The sequence below is a fragment of the Lycium ferocissimum genome, chromosome 1 (genome assembly GCF_029784015.1).
Source record: "Lycium ferocissimum isolate CSIRO_LF1 chromosome 1, AGI_CSIRO_Lferr_CH_V1, whole genome shotgun sequence".
Taxonomy (NCBI): domain Eukaryota; kingdom Viridiplantae; phylum Streptophyta; class Magnoliopsida; order Solanales; family Solanaceae; genus Lycium; species Lycium ferocissimum.
Window position 1 is genome coordinate 60631110 of NC_081342.1, and position 24426 is coordinate 60655535.

Sequence of the window (24426 nt, forward strand, 5' to 3'; positions counted from 1 at the left end):
GTCATGCTCATTCCTTAATATAAATGTTGTGATGTTCATGATATATGTAGCAGACTGTACTGGTTATGGATCAAGCAAGATAGTGGCCTGGTTTTATGCAGAAGGTGATATATACAGCCATATACAGCTACTTTCAAGCTTGCCTGAAGAATGATTCATATGACTTGATGCTTTCCACCTGTGAGACTTTGAAGGTGTGATACAAGTTATCAAGCCAAGGCTCTTGGATTCTAGTAGGTGATACCCTGTTGATGTCTACTTCTGCTGGCCATTTTCCACTAGATTTTCCTTTAGTTTCTTTATTTGGATCAATCTTGTTGGATAGATTTTGTTTTTTATCTTTCCTTATTTTCTGTTCTTTGTGTTTAGCTGGATCAATCTCCTCTGGATTGATTTGTACATATTTTCATTATCAATAAAATTCCACCTTCATGGTGGCCTTTACTTAAAAAAAAAAATCTAACATGGATTCTTACTTAAAAAAGAAAATGGAAGAGATTAGGATTATGGAACTTACTTCTAAGAGAATTCTGACCATAAACCCCTCAAGTCGCCTCCAAGGTGGTAAGAAAATATAATAGAAGTTATGGGAGGAAATAAGGGTTTTTGGAGGCTTTTAAATCAGAAAACTGCCTGTCGGCCGCTATAGTGGTCGACCTTACCGCTCCAACGGTCACCTTTACCGTTGCAGTGGTATTGCTGTGACGGTCACACCAGACACCCGAAAAATCTAGTGTCTTCCAAACTTGAAAACGACACCCGGAACAATCCCAGAATTTGCCGAACACAAACAAAATATGCAGATATACATAAAAACGCGCTATGAACGCACTCGTGGCCTCGGAATTTCCAGCGGAGGATTCGTTGACCAAGTCAACTCCTGACGGCCTAAATATCAATTTTCCAACCCAAGTCCCAAAACGCAATTGAGTGCATTAGGAACCGAACCAAACCCACCAATCAATCACAAATGTCCATCCGGATCTCTCGGAATTGACGGATTTTCGAAAAAAGTCTGTTTACCCAAAAGTCAACTCCCGGTCAAACAATTTTCGCTTAAAGCCAAATTTTTCTAGAGAACATTCTAAAGCCCACAGCGATGCCTAGGAAGTCTTGCCAACTATCTCCTCGGGTCAAAATAGTTCTAACGAGACTCAGGAATGAGTCCATGAGGGCAAAAACAGAAAAATCACGGTAACGACAAAACGGGTCGTTACATTTTTTCTTTTACACCCCTCCCCCTTCAAGGCCAGGAGCCCCCTCTTTTTGCTCCGTTGATGACTCGAACCCATAAGCTTCGGGTTGGAGGTGGAGGGTGCTTACCATCTGAGCAACATCTCTTATCTTCATTTGGATATTCAATGTTGCAGTTAAAACTTTTTACGTGTTGTACATGTGCAGGCTAGGTGTTGTACTTATTGGAGTGACTGGCTTTTAAAAAGATTGAACAAATTTGTAGTGAAATGAGACGGAGAACCACTAAAAGATGTGGTGCAACGGAAGGGGCTACTCCTCTCTTAATTAGAGGTTTTGGGTTCGAGCCTTGAGTATGGAAAAATCCTTGATAGGAAGCGCTTCCCTGAATGGGCCTTACGCGGCGCGAATCTGATTTTAGTATGGCTTCAATACGGATATCGAGCACCGAGTGAAAAACCAAAAAAGAAAAAGAAATAGATAAGGGGACAACTGTTGTTTTTTATGAAAAGGACATAGGAAGAAATACACAGTAGTGATTTTCTTAGTAAATACACGTATTTATTTAGAAGCTAATGGTGATGGTATGAGATAAGACCAAGTACAAGGTATCATTTACATAGCTCATTTTATAAATTTTCACAACCTAAGTTGTCTTTTTAAGATAACATCACAGCCTAAACTTTGAGATGTATTAAGAATTTCTCCTAGGAGCCCCACTAAAGGTTTGTGAGGATGACAAAAAATACACGTGTGTATTTAGAAACTAATGGTGATGATATGAGATAAGGCCATCAAGTCATAAGGCTTCATTTACATAAATTTTATCAGATAGATCTTCACAGCCTAAATTGTCTTTTTAAGATAACATACCATCACCATTAGCTTCTAAATAAACAGTGTATTTTTTGTCATCCTCACAAAAGTTTGGTGGGCCTCCTAGGAGAAATTTCTAATATATCCCAACAATAATGCCACTGTTGATTGTAACGATGCGGAAGCTGAGTTCTTTCAGGTCCAGATCGATTACCCTTTTATCTCGAACGGTGCAATTATTGAAGATTTGGTATTTCCCAAAGGATTACCGTGGTCAAATTGTACAGATCGCGCATTACTTGGTAGCTCAAGTTTCTTACTTTGCCTGTGGAGTCATAGCTATTAGCATATGTCTATCGCACAAGATTGGTGATGGGTCTTGTGCTTACAGTCTTTTTCATGATTGGGCTGAGATAACTCGTGGTCCAAATTGGCCCAAACCATCTCTTTCTCTTTAATATGCTGAACAATCTATTTTCCCTCCGGACCCCACTACTGGTCCTTTCCTTTCTCCGGTATTCATGTCAAACAAAAGTGATTTTGTACAAAAAAAGGTAACGTTCACTACCGAAAAATTACGTGACCTAAAGGACATGGTTGTTGCAGAATCACAAGTGAAAAATCCATCACGTACAGAAGTTGTCTTGGCCCTTCTATTTAAATGTGCCACTACTGCAGCAATGATAAACTCGGGTTCGTTCTAACCATCTTCGATGCATCTAGCACTTGATGTACGAGTAAAAGTTGGTTTGCCCTTAAATGCTATCGGAAATCTTCTCGATATCTCTTCAGTATCAATAACTAGTGAAGATATCACGAATGTATCAAAATTAGTGAGTGAAATGAGAAAGTCAATTGAGGTAGCTTACAAAAGGGACAACATTAATGACAGCTTATTTGTGCCCTTATTACTTGAACTAGCTAAATCAAGACAATTATATCAAAATTATGGGGCTAATACGTATCAATTTACTAGCTTAGTGAAATTTCCATTACATGAAATTGACTTTGGATGGGGAAAGCCTACAAAAGTGAGCGTCCCAAATGGTCTAAATTGCAATTGGGCGCTTTTGTTGAGTAACCAAAGTGGAGGACTTGATGCATATGTGTCACTGAATGAACAAGAAATGTCCATTCTTGAACGTGACTCTGAGCTACTTGAATTTGGTTCTATAGTTCCAAGTTGTTAGAAATTTAATAAATTATATTTACTGTGTGGTTTGTTTCTATGTCTAATTTGTTGTTAGTGTCTGCCTTGTTGTTTGCTTTCACCGTTTTCATTTGTTTGTCTTACTTACTAGCTGAAGAGTGAAAGAATATCTTTTTTTATAATGATTTGTTTGAATACTTTCTAAATATTTTGAATTGTTAGTTACTGTGACTTATACTAAGTACTTTTTATGTAATTTCTAAATATTCAAATTTTATAAAAAAAAAAAAATGAAAATTCTATGTCCTAATTCACATTGAACATTACTCCCTCCATCCCAAAGTAGTGTTACCTTAGCAAAAATCACGCCCATTAAATCAATAAATGCAATGTGAAGTTTACCAAATTATCCTTATTTATTAGATGTTTTTTTTTAGAATTGAGCAAATATTAAAGAGGATTACTTCTTTAATGCTAAGAGCATAGTTGGAAACACTTGCTAATTTTTCTCTTGAATTCCTAAGATGAAACTTATCTTGGAACTAATTTTTTTTTTTTTGCTAAGATGACAAATATTTTGGGACGGGGGGAACAATTAGTTCGAGCATCGTACTCTGAATCAAGACATATAAAAATAAAACTAGAGGAAATACTCCCTCTGTGCACTTTTACTTGTCCGGTATTCTAAAAATAAATTTTCACTTTTACTTGTCACTTTTAGCATATTAAGAAAAGACAATTTCTTTTTTCCTGTTTTATCCATAATATTAATTACTCACTTCAAATCATTTTTCAAATCCAATAAAAATATGCACTAATTAATATAGGTACATTGGTAAATTATTCTCTTAATTTATTATTTCTTAAACAGCATGAAAAATCAAAAGTGGACAAGTAAAAGTAAACGGAGGGAATAGATGTCTACTTGTCTTCCCAGGGAAAGAAAATGGTAAAAGCATGTTGATTCCTGCCACCAATTTCAATGAGTAGAAATGGTACCATTTCTACTCATTGTATTGTCTTTAATTTCTGTAGTGTAAATTGGTTCTTGTCTTTCCTCTTTCTCCACTTCACTTAAGAGTTTGAGCAATTTAACACAAATTAATTGGCTGATTAAAGGGGGGAAAAGTCAATGAACTGTTAATCAAATATATTGTGTGCAACAAGCTATGTTACTAGTAAAAAAAAAAAAAAAACAATAGAATGCTATTATCATTTTTTTCCCACCAAAAGGACTTAATATTGAATCCGGCAGACCTCGCCGCAATTAATTTGGGCATGGGCAGAGCACAAGTTGGGTTTAAAATTTAGACTACTAAAATTTAAAAAGATCAGAAAGTGCACTACACATTATCTTAAATGTGTAGTATCTTAAGATGGACAGATTTATTTTTTTAAAGTCACGTGATATTTTTTAAATAAAAAACAAGCTAAATAATTTTTTTTAAAAGTTCGTCAACGAAAAAGGTATATTTGTGTCATTTGTGTAACTGCAAGAATATATATGCATTACTTTTTAATGAGAGGTATCTTTGTTCTAAATCGCAAAGTTGAGGGGTGTATTTGCATCTTTTCCCTTTATGGAGTGGGCCTAATGCAGTACCTATGTGGCACATAGAAATCACATAGTCTATAGAGCACTTCACCTTGGCACTCTTATGTGGCACCTATATGACGACTGACGGGCATTCGTCCACTGTTACTCCAAATTTCTCCTTCAAATATTCCAAGGGTCGTTTGGTACATGAGACAAGGATGATAATCCTAAGATAAAACTTGAGATTAACTTTATTTCATGTTTGGTTGGGGTATTGGCTAATCCTGAGATAACTTTTTGGGGTCGTTTGGTTTGAACACAAGTTATGATGAGATTAATTATGTTGGGATAAGTTATACTGGGATTATTTATGTTAGGATTAGTTATCCTGATGTTATTTCTTATTGATTATTTGGTTTGTTGTATTAAAAGTAACATGCATTGCATAACTTTTAAGAAAAAATTGTTTGCTTACAAAAATACCTCCACCTTATGTAGTACAAAAAGGGTTTTGAGAACCTCAGGGCTATTTTAGTCAATTTCACTATTTTATCCTGGGATAAGTTATTCCAGGATTGCTATTCCACCCTCTGATGGGTATAAGTTATCCTAGCACTATTTTTAATCGTGGGATAATTTATCCCACGATTAGTAACCAAATAAAGGATAAGGTGGTACTATATTTTTATCCCATCACTATTTTTGCTTATCCATCGTACCAAACCATCCCTTAGACTAAAATGGTGGCTTAGTTATCCCATAGAAAATGTGGAATAACTAATTTCACGGAATATCCCACCTCGTGGAATATCCCGCCATTCTACCAAACGACCCCTAAATGTTTTAATGCTCTCCCTTATGTGACGCATTTCTTGGGGTCTTGCCTTAGAGTTTCCAACTTAAAATCTTTAGGCTCGTTTTGAATATTGGAAAATCTCTTCTAATAATTACTTCCTTAGGCATGTTTACATGTCTCGAGATTTATTAGATTTAAAAAATTTCCTTTTCTGATTGATGTATTATATAATATGCTGTACAAAAGTCCCTATATATACAATTTAACTAGTATATAGTGAATAAAAATCTAACAAACTTAACGCCCGTCCTATTCTAATTGATTGTACATACAATAACTGCACTAGTATTTGCATTTGGTACAAAAATACTTGGAAGATTCAAGAAGCTTCCAAGCAGGGTAAAGTACGTATAAATACATATTAAGGAAAAATATTTACGAAACGTGACGATAGTTTTTTATATACAAAACATAACATTACAAACCCTATACAAAACATGTTTTTTTTTTAAAATGTTATTTTTTTCCAAAAAATAAAAAATTGTTTTTTTAAATTTATTTTTTAACAAAATATTTTTTTAATTTTTTTTAAAAAAAATATTTTTTCGCACAAACATTTGTGTATGAAATGTGTATATCTCGCTCAAGGCTTAAAAAGTTCGCTCAAAATTTAGTGTATGAAATGTGTATATCTCGTTCAAGGCTTAAAAAATCCGCTCAAAATTGTGTGTATGAAAACGGTATGAAATTTGTATCTCACTCGAGGCTTAAAATTTCGCTCACATTTTCCTGTATAAAGTTCATGTTAGATTTCTGTAAAATTAATACAACTATAACAACATTGTATACAACTTTGATACAACATTCAAGACTTAAAATAATCGCTCAAATTTTTGTGTATGAAATGTATATATCCTGCTCAAGGCTTAAAAAGTTCGCTCAAATTTTGTATATGAAAAATGTATGAAATGTGTATATCTCGATCAAGGCTTAAACATTACGCTCAAAATTTTATATATGAGAATGCTATGAAATGTGTATGTCTCGCTCAAGACTTAGAATTTCATTCACATTTTTCGTATATAAAGTTCATATTAAATTTCTGGAAAATTAATACAACTACAACTACATTGTAACGACTTTCGTACAATATTCAAGACTTAAACTTTTCGCTCACAATTTTGTGTATGAAAATTGTATTAAAAATTTCGCTCACACATACACATGTCATACATTTTTCATACAGTTTTCATACACAAAAATTTGAGGTAATTTTTTAAGCCTTTGAGCAAAAAAAAAAAATATATATATATATATATATATATATATATATATATATATATATATATATATATAAATTATTATTTTTTTAAAAAGTTTAAAATAATTTCTGGAAAAAAATAAAAAAAAATGAAAAATATATGAAAATTCGTCATGTTTCGTAAAATATCGTTATGTTTTGTAAATAAGGAAAACTATCTATATATTTTGTAATAAAAAGATAAGTATGCATTCTATGTCATTTTCCCTTCTAAGTAACTAGGGGTGTTTTGCTAAAAAGTCATTCTCAACACTTATTTTGACAAAAGGCCATAAGTCTCAAAGAATTGGCTAAAGGGCCACTATTTATGACATCAACAAATGAAGTCTCCCATGTTGTCACCCCTATACCCAAAGTTTTAAAAAATACAAAACAGCCCTCAACCACCAACATTAATTACCCCAATTTAGCAGCCCTATTTTTTTTGTTCCCTCCCTCCAAAAGCTTGTTGCTTCCCACTTCTGCATATTTTTTATCCCATTTCCGGCCAAATTTCGGGCTTTTCATCTCAAAATCAGTCCCAAACGACGGATTTCTTCCCCACTTCTGTCATTGTAACTTAAATCTATGAGAAATCATTGAAAAGAAGCTCGAATTATTTTCACCATTGTTGTCAAAGCTCAATTATCGTGTGCCAATTCGTCCGTCTCTCATTTGGTAGTGAGTTCATTTTTTATTCTAATCCTGGCGTGAGTCGTTCTCCATTAAAAGAGCCGTATCCCTGCTATTTTTTTGGTCTGAATCTGGTACTGTTCTAAGTCTAGGCATCGACCAATTATAGACCATAGCAATAGTCTATTATATATTTAGTATGGCGTCTATTGGAGAATATGTTATAGTAGGTGGTGATTACATGGGTGAATGGGTGGAGACTCTAAAATGTTGGATTTGGAATTCTGCGAGCAAGGTGACAGTTTCGATCGTCGTGCGTCACAATAGTACGTATAACAATTTGGTTGAGAGCGTAAAGGAAAGCGGGGAGTTAGATTGTGACCCTAGCGACTTGCGCATTAGTTATATGATTAATGCTCTCTGCCCGCTGGGGGGAAAAGCTCACCCTTCTTTCATAACGAATGATAGGCATGTGGTGTTGTATATGCTTGATGTTGCCGCTGATGGTTGTAGGTCTGTTTTGAGAATAAATGTTGTTGAGAGGTCTCGCGCGTCAACATCGAAAGACTCACTCCCACCCCCACAGAACCAAATGGATGCAAATTCAATGCAAAATGAGAGCATGGGTGATCATTCAATGGATACGCATGATCATGATGTTGATGTCGAAGAGTGTGATGGGCAACCAAACCAACTTGGAAGGAAGAGAATAAAGTGTAGGCCTGGCATCGCAAAATCTTTTATGCCCAAAGGAAGTGTAAAGGGGAGGAGAAACAAGTGCTCAATTTGCAAGGGAAGAGGCCACAAGAGAACAACGTGCCGAAATAGAGAGGGATGAACTTGATGTATTTTTTAGTGTATTTCATTGTGCTTTTCTTGTACTTTCCAGTTTTGGTTCTTCAATTAAATAAGCTTTTCTTGTACTTTGCGGTTTTTGGTTCTTCAATTAAATATTTCAGTGAATGTCTTTCATTGTGTTTTTTCTTGAATGTCAGTTCAATATTAATCAACTGTATAATTGTATATAATAAACCAGGACTGTGTTCTATAGATCTACTAAGTATAGTAAATAATAAACTTAATATCTAGTCTATACTAGATAACGTATATGATATATCTATATATCTACTAGGTATAGCCTATACATACATGATATATGTTCTCCTTTAAAGCCCATCGATTGCTAAACCGCCAAACACCACCAGTTAAAATTCAAAAAGCCTGCGGTTATGTCTAATCAAACCCAATATTAAACGCTACCTCCATGCGCATTGACACGTAGCGCTCACACATTAGCCGTCGATTCACTAAACCGAGGTCATCAGTCTATAAATCATCTAAGCCTATTTCAAATACACCATCTCATATCTCTCATCACCAAAAACTCCAAAAAACTTTCAGATCAAAAATGGCGAGAAGGATTAGGAACAGAGCAAACTGTCACCCTAACTTCAGAGCACCACATCCTGAGTTCCTCCTCCTCAGGAACGACTTCCAGAGGCTCTTCAGGGGCCTCGGAGAGGATAGGGAGCGGATGGAAACTGCCATCCGCAGAATAGCACGCATCCTGCGTGTGCTTCTTGAGATGGAGGGTGTGGACCCCGATGCTCTGATAACCCCCCACCATCCCCCTAGAATATTAGTTTTTAGTATATTTTTGCATAAGCTTTCAGCGATGAAAGTGGTAGATGGAAGTTTTTGGACTTTCATCGCTGAAAGCTTTGGGTGGTGTTTTGGGGTTTTATTTTGTTATGTAAAAATCCACCATATTAATGAAAATAGTTTATGTTATGATCTTTGTGTTCTTACTTTATTTTCTGCATACTGTTGATTTAATGTTGTTCGATGAGTCGATTAATAACCAAACAACTACCATATCTATAATAACCACAAGCTAAGTTGATTAATAACCAATACAATATCCATAATAACCACAAGCTATAGTTTCGTATAGACCATCAGTATATTATGGACCAAGTAACTAAAGGGGACTGTTTTGGAATGAGAAGCCTAGTGAATGTAAAGCTCATAAAAATAATTAAAAAATAAAAAATAAAAATAAAATAAAAGAGTCAAACCCCAAACTGCCTAAATCTAAGGGACCGCGGATAGGTCTATAATATACCAACAGTGTATAATATCCAACGAGCATAGTATATTATAGACTAAGTAAATAAAGGGGACTGTTTTGGAATGAGAAGCCTAGTGAATGTAAAGCTCATAAAAATAATTCAAAAAATTTAAAAAATAAAAAAGTCAAATCCTAAGCCCCAAACTACGTAAATCTAAGGTGTGGATAGTTCTATAATATACCACAAGTGTATAATTGCCAACGAGCATGGTACATTATATATTAAGTAGTTTGTCTATACTCTACTGCAGTTGATATATAATCTAGGCCACTATTTACCTAAACAGGCTATAATTAAATAAAATAAAATAAATAAAAAGACTTGATGCTATTTTAACACTATATTAACACTTGATTACATCATATTAGACTTATCTATTATACACATGATCCAAGGAGCTTTAGAATAAGTAATGGTCCTTAATCATCAAATATTTGCCTAAACAAGCTATAATTAAATAAAATAAAACAAATAAAAAGACTTGATGCTATTTTAACACTTTATTACATCATATTAGACTCCCCATCCATTATACACATGATCCAAGGAGCTTTAGAATAAGTAATGGTCCTTAATCATCAAATATTTGCCTAAACAAGCTATAATTAAATAAAATAAAACAAATAAAAAGACTTGATGCTATTTTAACACTATATTAACACTTTATTACATCATGTTAGACTCCCCATCCATTATACACATGATCGAAGGAGCTTTAGAACAAGTAATGGTCCTTAATCATCAAATATTTGCCTAAACAAGCTATAATTAAATAAAATAAAATAAATAAAAAGACTTGATGCTATTTTAACACTATATTAACACTTTATTACATCATATTAGACTCCCCATCCATTATACACATGATCCAAAGAGCTTTAGAATAAGTAATGGTCATCCTTGGAACAAGGTTGTGCTTTGAGAACATTAGCTTATTGTCGGACTTATTGGATAGTAGTGTTATGATTACCATTACTTGTTCTAAAGCTCTTTGGATCATGTGTATAATGGATGGAGAGTCTAATATTATGTAATCAAGTGTTAATATAGAGTTAAAATAGCATTAAGTCTTTTTATTTATTTTATTTTATTTAATTATATCCTGTTTAGGCAAATATTTGATGATTAAGGATCATTACTTGTTCTAAAGCTCCTTGGATCATGTCTATAATGGATGGAGAGTCTAATATGATGTAGTCAAGTGTTAATATAGTGTTAAAATAGCATCAAGTCATTTTATTTATTTTATTTTATTTAATTATAGCTTGTTTAGGCAAATATTTGATGATTATGGATCATTACTTGTTCTAAAGCTCCTTAGATCATGTGTATAATGGATGGGGAGTCTAATATGATGTAATCAAGTGTTAAAATAGCATCAAGTATTTTTTATTTATTTTATTTAATTTAATTATAGCCTGTTTAGGCAAATATTTAATGATTAAGGACCACTACTTGCTCTAAAGCTCTTTGAATCATGTGTATAATGGATGGGGAGTCTAATATGATGTAATCAAGTGTCAATATAGTGTTGAAATAGCATCAAGTCTTTTTATTTATTTTATTTTATTTCATTATAGCCTGTTTAGGCAAATAGTTGCCTGGTTTATATATCAACTGCTATTTGGACTTAGGATGTATGATGAATTATTAAGAATATGAAGCAAATTTTATTTATATGAGTTTGCGCATAAATCTTAGTCATAGTCTATAATGATAATCACGTCTATAATAAACATTCAATACATACTCACAGTCGATAATGATAAAGATTAACTCAAGTCTATAATAAACAAAAGCACATTCAAGTCCACAGAGCAACAACACAGTTAAATAACCTTGTCATAAATTACCACTTACAAAAATTTGCCCGTCCAAATTCACAAGGCAACAACACGGTTGTCATAAATTGTTTGGCAAAGTAAAAAACAGTTAAAACTAAGCAATAAAATTGTTTGTTATCATCCACCACACAAAAATTAATTGTTATCATCCACCACACCTAAATTAATTTCCTCGACAACAGTTGACATAGCTTTGTTAGCGTTAAACTCAACATTAGCTTCATCATTAGGGACTTCTTTCTCATTGTCAGCTTCATCACTGGGGACTTCTTTTTCTACCTCAACTTCAGCAACAGGGACTTCTTTATCCTTCTCCCTTAAAAAAATTAGAGACTTCTTTTTCATTTGCAATTCAAATACGGACTCTTCTCCGACTTCAAAAGCCCTTTGTACCACAATGATCACAAAGGTAGGAGATCTTGAGCATTTGGCACATTGACATGTCGAGCAATTGGTTGATCAACATCAATAGCAACCTCCTTCTCTCACTCTCCTTCAAAAGTTTTATTGAGAGTCTCCTTCTTTTTCTTCTAATTTTTTCTCGCTCTTTCTAATTCTTTCCCCCTCAACATAAGCGACAAGAACCTTCAAAGACTCCTCAATCTTCTCCACACGTTGATAATTCTTTGCTCATGCTCCACCGCCCACTTGATTGCAAAGACGACCCATAAATGTCCCAATACCAATATTATCTTTTGCTGTTGAATTACCACCGAGATCTTTCGAATGATTATCCCTGGCCTCTTGAGTATAATCCTTATCAAAATGCTCCATGGACTCCTTCCCCTTCCTACTAGAGGCCTTTGAGGAATTTTTTGGTGTAATCAAAGAAGCCACGCCTTCAAGTTCACACTCCAACTCATCAATGATTGGGTCATTTTTTTCATCATCATATCACAAAATATTTTTTGTATATACGCTCCAATATTAATGAAAGGGTGCGCCCTAAATAAAATAAAGAAAACATTAACATTAAGCTTATTTTTTGCCAAACTCAGAACTCTCTTAAATGGATCTCCTTGCAATACGTAATCAAAACCATTTTCTTGGTGTAAAACCTAAGAATCCTAGGAATAGGGAAAGGAAGTAAATTTGACAAAATTCCTTCCAAGTGAAGAAAAAAGCTTCATATGCAAAATAATTGTAATCACATAAATAAAAAGCGAGTGAAAAATAAACAAAACAATCATTATACTAAATGAAAAGTTTGGTAATATAATATTTACCATGAATGCTCATGGGAAGCCATAGAAAGCATATAATGCAACCCTTTTCTCCGCGTGCACCTGGTGGTGCTTGGGAATATCTATCTTGTTCTTCAAGTAGTCCAGAGTGAGTTCAAATGATTCCTTTCCCCAAGGATAGCTACTAAAGAACTCCAAATCGTCCGCCATTTTTATCGTGTCATGATCGACACCCCTCGACACATCTTTGGCAAGCAATATTATGTGCAGAACCACACTAGACAACATTTGAGCTTTTCCTCTTTGGTCGCCTAATTCGATCACCAATAGCTTTTAAAAATAAAATCTTTCTATCGCGATAAACTAATTTTAAAAAAATGTGCATATATTTCTTAAGTGCCCTTTCCTCTCTAGTTCGGGTGGGATATGATCATATATTTGTAACTAGTGATCAAAGCAAACTGATTCAATTTCAAAACACACGGGCTTGTCATTCACTAAGAATCAATCTTTTAATTGATTATGAACCACATGACGAAGAACCGTATAGTGCACCAACATTCCATTGAATCTATTGAAGTGTTCTAATATTTTTCTTAAGTGACCAAAATAGGAATGCCTGAACATTTTCCTAAGTTTATGATCTTTTATCAATGTTTTAAAATCAGCAAGCAATGTCAGTCTACTCCTAACAAGTCAAATTACTAAAGGAAACAATTCGTAATCATCGAAATTATAGACCATACTTGTCAACGTCATTTTTTTGTCCTTGAACAATATACACGGACAAGGGATCAACATTTTCATCGTAAGACTCTAATAAACATGGGGACCATCTCTTTCACCTTCCTCGACACTATACACATCATTATTCTCCCCTGAGTACGCTTCATTTTCAGGTTCTACAGTTTTTGTTCTTTTACCTTCTTGGATAAATTCTCTACCTTTTCTTTTTCTATCGTTAGATGTGGCACTAGAATGGGTTTGAATTATGTGCCCTCCTCTTCGTCTAGTTCTAACCATTTTTTATAATCTATATACAAACAACACAGTGACGTTGATCAGCCACGACAAAAAAAAAAAAAGAATAATCGACCAAAAGTCTATTAATAGACCATACTTTACGAAGCGCAAAAACAGAAAAACAAAGATTGAAACAAGCAAAATAAGTAGAAATAACACATATTTCTAGCAAAAAAACAGACGAAACTTCCAAAATTTTGAAAAAAAAATCTCAACTTTATGAACACTAGGGTTCTATGGAGTTCGTAAAATAATAACAACTTTCATGGCAAAATGGAGCTTTAAATGCTCTGGAGGAGTTGCTAAATTAAAGAAAATACCTAGATGGACGGCAGGAACGTTACCAAGATTGGCGAAGAGGGAGAATTCTGATGGAATCTTCAGTTTTTTTTTTTTGAGCGGGAGTTAGAAGAAGTGGGGAGAGAGAAGGGAATTTTGTATATTTTAATAATAAGTGAAAGGGGAGTTAAGTGTATAAGTTGTAAACTCCAAAGTTTTTAAAATTATAAAGTGACCCTGGGGCCACAACCCTTTACCCTAAAATGAAAAAATAAAGGAAAAAGAAAAGTAAAACTTACACAAATAGCTACCTTTTAATAGCTTCTAACAAGTTATAGCTATAAGTTGAAAATTTACAATTCGTAGCTGATTTTGGCTATATTTCAGATGAATCTTGCCTTTCTGAAATACAGTGAAATATATCGAAATACAGCGCGGCTGTTGAGTTAAAAATGGCTATATTTATGGCAATAAAAATCTTTTTCAAATTATATGGTAATTTGTATTAATGGTTCCATGATTCACGCAAACCTCATGAGGTTCCATTACAGCTAACGTCTGTCAATCAAATTCACTCCATTCAAAAAGTTTTTTAATTAAAAAAAAAAAAAAATCAGCATCTTATCTTTCCCAAAATATAGCAAAAATTCCTTTCGTTTATAAAATTTTTCAACAATCTAATTCGAGCTAATGCGGCAAAAATTCCTTTCATTTGTTAAATTTTTCAACAATCTGATTCGAGCTAATACAGCAAAAATTCCTTTCGTTTATTAAATTTTTCAACAATCTGATTCGAGATACGTTGTTCTAGTGAAGAACAGTTGGAAAATCCGATTATCACCAAGGTAATTCTAATTTCATTCTCCTTTTTTTTATGTGTTTAATTTGGCATATTTGAAAGGAATTCAAGCGGTCTAAACTTTTTTGTTGCAGCTGCTTTGAATACAACGTATCGCTCTATTTGTAATGATATAAATGGCCAGCGTAACTGCTTTGATCCGACATTCTGATTTTTGGGAACGATCAAATTTTTTATGTTAACTACAAAATAGATGTAGTTGTATTCAGTGATTATTGCCAATATGATGAATTGGTTGCTACGATTTCAACTCAACTATGTCTGGATAGTTGCCGAAAAAAGATATCAATAAAATATGTTGTTGAAGGAGATACTCAACCAATGGAAATACACAACGATATGGGAGTTAGGGTGTATGTTGAGCTTAAGAGGGACAAAAGTGTTTTGGGGATGTATCCATTGTGTGTTAGTATTACAGATAATGATGTTGAGGAGATTGCAACTGGTGAGTGTGTTTTTAGAGAGGATGTGCTTCAACTTGGATACGATGATAATTTGGAGGATATGGATGCGTATGTTTCTAATGAATTTGATCTATCAAATTGTGGAAAGATTGTTGTATTGTTCGAGAACGACAACAATTGATTATTTCCAACGCAGAACAGAAGGAAATTTTTGTAGATCAAATTTACAAGGATAAGGATACAATGAAACTTGTAATGGCGAATAATGCTATTTGCGAACAATTCAATTTCAAAACTGAGAGATCAAATACTATAAGATATGTGTTTTCCATATTCTAACTTTGTGTTGTATAATAAATGCATTACAATGTAATCGTTGTAAAAAAATAATGTTTTTAATGAAGTTGTGTCTTGTATATAAATCTGTAATACATGTAGTAATATTAAAATACATGATAACTACAAAAAAATACATTAAGATATACATTGAAAATAATGAGATTTAACTGAAGAATACATTGAAATACAGTGAAAAATATAAATACATTGAAATACAGTGAAAAAATATATGAAATTAAATTATGTTGGTTTTATGTGTTGTTTGCAATATCTGTAACACATACAATATTCACATGATGGTGAAACCTACTCAATATACATTATCTTCTCCCTTTACTGAGAATGACTTCATACTGATCTATGTTTTTTTTTATTTAATTTTATTTTATTTTGTAGCTATACAGTCATATGTATGTCGCCTGAATGTGAATAGAAATTACGAGCGTCAAGTGTTGGAAAATCTGAAATGTTCAGGGTTAGATATTTTCATGACGACTATACATGCCCTTTGAAGGAAAAAGTATATTCACAGAGGCAAGCAACAAGTTGGTTTATTGGGGAATAGGTTGTTAAGTCGAAAATAGCGAACCATAAGAGGAAAGTCAGCCCTGGGGATATAATGGACGACGTAAAAAATGAATTCGGCGTAGATGTTTCTTACATGCTGGCCTGGAGAGCTAGAGAAAAGGCTATGAATGATTTGAGGGGGGATCCAGCTGATTCATACAAGAAATTACCGGCATATGTCTATATCCTAGATAAAACATATCCTGGATCACATGTTAAAATGCATAAATCATGTGAAAATGAGTTCCTACATTTCTTTGTAGCACTCAAAGCATTCATAAAGGGATTCGAGTGTTGTAGACCAATAGTGGTAGTGGATGGTGCACACTTAAAAGCACGTATAATGGTACATTTGTATCCGCAAGTACTTTGGATGGTGCAGGTATGTGTATTCCTATGTGTTTAATTTCAATAATACATACATATAGTTCTGATTTATCTATATGGACTACTAATATAAACTGAAATACATTGTAAAATATAGATTACATTGATCTAAAAAAAAATCTATGTTTTTGTTATTGGAATAAACTGTAAATATAGACTGATAAAAATACACCGTGTATGATTAACTTTTTAAAATGCAAATGTATATACAGGTAATATTCTACCACTGGCATATGGTTTGATAGATTCGGAAAATGGTAAGTCCTGGATTTTGTTCTTTGAGCAGTTCAAGCTATCTTATGGGATTAGGGATAACATGTATGTCGTGTCCGACAGACATGAAAGCATAATCAAAGCGGTGTATCGGGTGTATCCTACTGTTCCTCATTTGGCCTGCATATGGCATTTGTGGAAAAATTTGACTAAGAAATACAAGTCGAATGATGAAGTATTGAGTCCTGTGTTTTATTCACTTGCCAAGGCATACACACAGGATGAGTTCGATAAACTGATGGAAAAGATTGAGAATGTTGATATATGGGTAAAGGAATATTTGGATGATCTTTGGAAGGGAGAAATGGGCTCGGCTGTATTCACCTGTTAACAGAGGTTAGACAATGACTTCGAATATAGCGGAATGTATTAATGGAAAACTAGTAGCGGCAAGAGAGTTGCCTGTTTTTTATTTCCTTGAAGAAGTTAGGAGGATGTTTGGGAGATGGAATTGCACAAATAGGAAAAATGGTACATACACATTCTCAACACTTTCGAGACGGTACCAGGAAATGCTCTCAATGAACGAGTATAAATCGTTACGTATAAGGGTAAGTTTTTGCTTGAGGATAAATCTGGTTTGTGTGTGTGAATATATTTCTCTGTATTTATCTGTATTTTGTTGTATTTAAATAACTGCTTTGAGTTTTCTTTTAAGTTTATGGAACCTGATATGCAATGTATTTTTGTTGTTGAATGTACATGGTTCTTAGGTTGAAGCATCAACTGAATATGTTTATACGGTGAATGATGGACCGAGGCGTTTCATAATTGATTTGAAGAGGAAAACTTGCAGTTGCCGGATGTTCCAAATGGACGAAATACCATGTTCACATGCCTGGGCTGTCTTAAAGAGTAAAAATATAATGGCTGATGCATATTGCTCCGAATTATTCAAGCCAAGTACAGTAGTGAATACGTATGATGTGCCGGTTGATCCACTTCCCGACGAGATTGAGTGGAATGTTCCAACACACATATTGGAGGAGGTTGTTCTGCCACCGAGATACAAGAGACCTCCTGGTAGGCCAAAAAAGAAGAGGGATAAGCCATTAATGGAGCTGATAATTGGTAAACGTAGGAATGCTTGTAGTACATGTGGACGTCTTGGTCATAACAGGTGTTCGTGTGGTAATGAGCCCTTTAAGAAGAAGAAATAAATCACTAGTCTTTATTTGTGTTTAATTTTTAGGACAGTTGTCCGATGATGTCAAAAAAAAAAAATGAATCCATCTTAAATTCATTGTTTCTTTTCTGTGATGTATTTCACTGGTGTTATATTAGAGTAATGAACTGATATGTTCAATATAAAATTTCAATGAAATAAATTGAAATACATTGTTCAATACTTGTGCCTTATATATGACTTTATGTGTGCAATGATTGTTGTGGGAATACATTAGATTGATACTGAACAAATTGGCACAATTAATACAAATGGAAAAACATTAGACTGTTTTGTAACTTTTTATATTTCTTTGTATTTCTCTGTATTTCACTTTATTTCCTTGTATTTCAATATAGTGTTATTGTTGTGGAATACATTTTAAAGAAACACATGAACTTATGGATCAGTTGCCTTGTATTTCAATATAGTTGCCTTGGTTGTTGCATTTATGGTTTTCCAAAAAAACAGCATACCAGATATACAATGAAGAAGAAAATGTAATGCGTACTTATAAAAAACAAACATGAAAAATTGCAGACAGACTACGAGTGTATTTAATAACATACGAGATCACTAAACAAAAGACAACACCATACTTGTTGTATTCTGAACGAAAAAGATATTGTCTAAAAGTAACATTAACTGATCCAAACACTGATGTTCAACATCAAAAACACATGAAAAATGTCTTGAACTAAACAACATCTACTCTACCCATTATCTACTCTACGTCATCTACTAAAGGCCTGACTGGTCTTGGTGGTTGCTCGTTATCACTTAGTGCATTCTGGTTTGCCTTCCCCCATGCATAGTCTCATAGAAGTGCACCATATCTCTGACGGTGAAACTTTGCATCGATTTTGACTGGAATGCCTTCACCCGAGCTCAAGAATTCAGCAAAAGCTGCCACATATACACCACAATCCCTGAAAACAATTGAACAAAATTTTATTCGTGGTTTACTAAAAGTTTAGAAGAAGAACAATGTTATTGAATCTGTATTTCAAAAAAAAAACATACATGCTTCCAGGGGCTTGTTGTGGTAGATCGTCCACATTAACAACATCAAAATTGTCATTCAGTGCTCTGTTTTTGTAAGACGGGTGATTCTGAAAATCTATATCCTTCTTCTTTTCATAAAAATCGGACATTTGTAGATGATGTGGCACAAGGGCAGCCAGCATGTTCACTTCTCTCCTAACGACAACATCATGCCCTGCAGCTCGATATGAGTTGTACACATACAGACACCTGCACAAAACTCGAAAAAAATATAAGAAAACAACAAAAAGATACATTATAGAAATAAATTTCATTTTTCTATAGCGTATGTTTAAGAACAAATACACACCTGTCAATGAATGATATTACCACTAAAATCCAGTGATTTTCCTCTTTCACATTGACAGGGATGAATACGTTGTCAACTGTATGCCATGGTACATTAGCCATCAACCTCTACCCGTTTATGTACTCACATACATCAGATTCCTTACTGGCAACACTTGTGGATGATTCCGGTTTTTCCCAAGCACGGTAAATCTCGGCGATTATGGTATGTAGTATATAGCTCACGGTGGTAAATTTGTATCTGCTGTTATCTTCGCACTTGCCTTTCTTACAGAGGTAGTAAAAAATAACATCAAGATGTTGCAAAGACAGATAGGGGCAGTCAGTATTCTTAGTTGATACTTCATTAAAATATAGTGAAATATATTGACAAGATATAGAAAAAACTACTGAAATATATAGAAATATAACACAATCTTAAAAAAAATAAAAAAATATAACAGTACGAAAGATACATAGGTGAAATATAGGGTAAGATTCATTGAAATACACACTTTGAAACACAGTAAAAATGTAAGGTGAGAATCAGTGAAGTAGATATGTAGAATACAGTGAAAATATATGATAAGAGACAGTGAAATACATGAAGAAAAAATAGTGAAAAAAAGGAAGATATAATGAAATACATTAAGTATAAACATTGAAGCACACAATGGAAAAAAAAATCTGTAAAAAATCGAACCTCATCATTCCAAAGTTTCCCTTCCATTGATAACAAGTAGAACCAGTTTTTGTCTTTAACAAATGTGACGCCTAAATTGAGTGACATATCGGCGTCTTGAGGATCCACTAATTCCTTGTTCTTTCTATAGTGGTTTTCCTTGTCTCTTCTATGTATCAACAGTAAAAAAGAAACATAGGATTAGTCATTTATATAAAAAAAATTATTTTAAAGAAACATAACCGTAAAAAAACTTACTTTTTATCATGCCTTAATAACAGATCCTTCTCGAGCCAATTTTGATGTTCTTGAAAATACACCGTGTCCACAGGGGCATTGATGGGATGTTCTACAAAGGGATGCTTCTTTTCAAATATAATAGGGACAGAAGACCTTGCAGAAGATCCTGTTGAGCTGTAATTTGGCATGAAAGGGGACACGGTGTATTTGCTAGTTTTCCTATCTCGCACAATGCCTGGATGGACTATCATTCGGCGTTCAATATTTTCGATTGAAGGTTGTGCTACTTCAGCAGTTGAACTTTGCCCTGTTGTTGGTTGTACTCCAAGTTGGCTAGGTAATTGATCATCAGGAATCAACCACTGAGAATTTGGTACAACGTTCTCAACTTTGCTACTCTGAGGCGTCTTAAAAATAGAGGGATCAGCTTGATCATTGACTTGTATTTCAGGGGGACCAAGTGGAATCACTATGGTGAGAAGACACTGGATTAGCAACTCTGCTACCATTTGCTCTTATGCAGTAAAATCTGCATTATCATTTACCCCACCTTGTTGAAATTGTCTAGCCTGCTACCAATATCAAAATGGAAACGCAAAACTCATCTATAGATTGCTTCAAATATAATATCCGATTGACACTAGAAATATATTTTTCAGTACCTCAGATTGCAAATGTGCTGCTGATACTAGCTCTCCACTCTTTTTTTCATCACTTGTGAACAGAATTTGTTGGCCTACATTCACAGCCTAAACCGGCACATGTCTATGCACCATGACTGCCTCACCCTATACCAATAAAAAACTTTCGGTGAAACAGCAAAATACAAATTCACAATGAATTAAAAACATCACTGGAATATACAATAGAAAATCAGTATAGTATTCAGTATACAGTAAATACACTGGAATACAAAAGGTGTGATCGGTGAAATATAAATTGAAATATAATAACTCGAGTTAGAAATATAGTGAAATATACAGTGAAATATAATAAAAAGGGTTAGAAATACAGTGAAATATACTAAAAAGAGTTACAGTCAAACACAATGGAATACAAAAAGGTGTGATCAGTGAAATATAATAAAAAGAATTACAAATATAGTGAAATATACAGTGGAATATAATAAAAAGGGTTAGAAATACAGTGAAATATACTAAAAAGGTTATGTGAATACAACTAAACACATGTATGCCACATCATTTTATAAAAAAAAAATTGGGATTCTGAAAAAAAAAATTAAATACACATTTTGGTCTTGGGTACCTCTGGTTGTGTTCGCTTCGGGGGTGTTTCACCGCTACCTTGAATCTCTTCAGTTGAAGCCTTTAACGTATCCCCACTTTGTGTACTTCGGGGCATTCCAACACTAGAAACATCGCCAGGTAACATTGTACCTGCAACCTTCATCTTTTTTTCCAAAAGTATATATTTTTTGTGAATTCCTATATGTATAACAAAATAAAGTACAAAAAGTACATAACGGTAATCTGCATTTTTTACCTTAATTTCATCAATACCATCTTTGATAGTTGATGTCTCTTTGGCAGAATGTTGTCCTTGATTGAATTCATGCGAGTATTGTATGCCAACCTCGTATTGATGTAACGGAGCTTCACTATCGGCGAACTTTCAATATATATATATATATATATATATATATATATATATATATATGTGGAAAAGTGGGCTTTTTGATGCAAGATCTGTATTTTGTGAATAAAATCAGTTTTATTTTGGATTTACCTTTTCTGATGTTTGATTCCCCTTTATTGCCTTAACCACCTTTTTCAAGTTGTCATCCATGCACTTGCGAATATCATCCATGGACTTGCGAAGATCAGTAAACTCAGTAGATACCTATGTGTTTTGACACAACAATACGTCAAATTTTTTAACACCCTTACCAAAACAAATATAGTAATAAAAAAGGAAAACAAAACACTTACATCTTTCTTAAAAACTTGAAACTCTTGTCTAAGAAGTTTCACCTCATCAGTTTTGGTGGCCGTTTGGACATCTCGATGCCTTGATGTCGAAGTGTCCTTCGGGGTTGTGATTGGTTCGTTCCGGGCTGGTTGTTTCCTAACAGTAGAATCTGGAACTGAAACCTGTCTCCATTTTTTATGAGGAGGTGAATTAGATACGACAGACTGTTGTTGTTGTTTACCCCTTGCAATGTGCGGTGGTGTGGCAGTCATCATCAACCATCTCGTTGCCTTCGGCAACTTCATCTCCATTTGTTGGGTTGGGGATACCTTGTGAAACAACAGGAGGCAAATTAAGTTGTTCCAACTCAGCAGTGGTTGGAACAACATCATCAAAAGTACAAATCTGTGAAAAAATATATTTAGAAACAGTGAGAAATACATTAAGTATATCAAAAAATTGAATGAAATATATTTGTATAGATACATCTAATGGTATCAATCAAAATATATGGAAACATTTATGATATTTGGGGGCTATAATGAGAAATACAGTGATATAGAGGACTAAGTCAATGATAAATATAGTGAAATACATTTTATTACACCCCCGGAAAAATGATGATCTACATGACAGTAAAATAGAGTCAGAAATATATTGAAATACAATAAAGTATATTTGGAAAATACAAGTGATATAAATTGGGATGCAAATGATAAATCTTTGATTCAAATACAGCGAGAAAAAAAAAAAGGAATACATGTGTAAAATTTTACCGGGTGTATGTCATCTCTAAACATGCCTTCCATCAAAGCATCGAATTTTGGTCTTTCTTCGGCAGTCCGCCAATTCAAGATTCTTGGAATTAAATTCCCCGACTTAACTGCAATATTGGATGGGACTTTTGAACAAGATTCATACAGCCAAACATGCATGGCAATTGGCATTCTGTGAATCCTATAATATTGCTTGAAGTCGGCATATTTCTGACTAATGCTTGTAACCAACTCTTTGAAGGACTATTCGCCCCAAGGATAATCAACATATCTCCCGTCCTCTATAACGTCAAAATGTATCCTAGGTATGTTTGAACGAACAGGCTCACCGCAGAATATGAATGTATTTATAAAATACAATATGGCCATCTTGACTGCGTCCTCGCCTTTGTCCTCCTAATCTGTATTGTTGAAGCACTCTATCAGCTGCCCTCTTTTAATGTGATCAGATGTTCCACCTAAATAATCATCCATAAGCCTATTTTTTCTGTCTTATCATATACAAACACATTTGCGTCGGAGACACAATTCAATCCACTGATTAGTGCAAATTCTAGAATGCTTAAACACAATACTTTACCATTATTTCAAATGTAAAGCACTCGTATATACTTCCCTTAAGCTCTTTAACCATGAGTTAATGAAGCACCTTAAAAACTGTGCTTGTACATCCATATGCTGCATTCTGAGATATTTCCCAAAAATGGAGTCTGCAAACATGTCCATCTGACCAGCCGCTGTTAGTTTACCCCTAATGTCATTGATTACATTGATGTTCGTGCATCTTTGCATAGATGGAGCCACAACAGACTGCTTCGTGACCAAAAATCTAGAATCCTGGAACAAATAACATTTGTAAAACACAGTCAATTTTCCCTACGAAACTAAAATACACAAATTAAAAAACAAGAAATCACAACTACACAGAAACACAACTGCTAAAGTCTTAAAATCTATAACAAACATGGTGTATTTTTGAAATTCACTGAAATATAATGAAAAGTATATTGATAAAATGTCAAAACAAAATTAAAAACAAAAAAATAACAAAACAAAAAAAAAAAAACTACCAGGTGATAGAATATATATAACACAGTGAAAATACACATAATATTTTAAAATCAAAGGAAATACGAAAAAAAAATTACACATAAATATATGGAAAATATAGATATGGTGAATTGAAATACATTCGTGAAAAAAGGAAAAATACCTCTCCATCATCTTCCACAGCAACTGAAGGTTTTTTCCGAACTATTTTTTTACCCTTGCCTGCAGGAACATGCTTTGTAACCTTTCTCTTATTCTGTGGCGCCACTTGAGAAACTTTTTTTCTGGTGCTGACTATTTCCTCTTTGTTTCTTTATCATCATGAGAGTCATGATATTGTTTCGTCCTTCTTGGATCATTAGGTTTTTTACTACGCATCTCAGCATAGGATGAGCCTCCTGCAATGGCGTTTTCTTGTTGAGTAATTCCCAAAGAGAAACTAGGACCATCTATTATATTTTCTATACCTCGAGTTCTCATGCCCGGAGATCCGATTTCAGCCATTGAAATTGAATCTGTGAATCTTGAGCAAAAA

General features: G+C 33.8%; 2 protein-coding genes across 2 annotated transcripts; one reads left to right on the forward strand and one right to left on the reverse strand.

The window, feature by feature from the left end:
• Positions 1-2518: 2518 nt before the first annotated feature.
• On the forward strand, positions 2519-3331 carry LOC132030348 (acyltransferase Pun1-like). Its single transcript, XM_059419933.1, has one exon. The coding sequence runs from the start codon at positions 2724-2726 to the stop codon at positions 3198-3200; it is 477 nt and encodes a 158-aa protein (XP_059275916.1). The 5' UTR covers positions 2519-2723; the 3' UTR covers positions 3201-3331.
• Positions 3332-22302: 18971 nt separating this feature from the next.
• Positions 22303-23217, reverse strand: LOC132065801 (uncharacterized). The gene is made up of 2 exons (XM_059459344.1): positions 22842-23217; positions 22303-22470 (listed from the first exon to the last, which is right to left on the reverse strand). Exons 1-2 carry the CDS (start codon positions 23010-23012, stop codon positions 22303-22305), a joined length of 339 nt encoding a protein of 112 aa, XP_059315327.1. The 5' UTR covers positions 23013-23217.
• Positions 23218-24426: the final 1209 nt, after the last annotated feature.

What these genes read in the sequence shown, in the direction of transcription:
- LOC132030348 (XM_059419933.1), top strand. Translation starts at nt 2,724, where the DNA reads ATGCATCTAGCACTTGATGTACGAGTAAAAGTTGGTTTGCCCTTAAAT.
- LOC132065801 (XM_059459344.1), bottom strand. Translation starts at nt 23,012, where the DNA reads ATGCCAATTGCCATGCATGTTTGGCTGTATGAATCTTGTTCAAAAGTC. An exon ending in TTAGAGATGACATACACCCG is followed by an intron (nt 22,471 to 22,841) that starts GTAAAATTTTAC and finishes ATTTTTTCACAG; the next exon opens with ATTTGTACTTTTGATGATGT.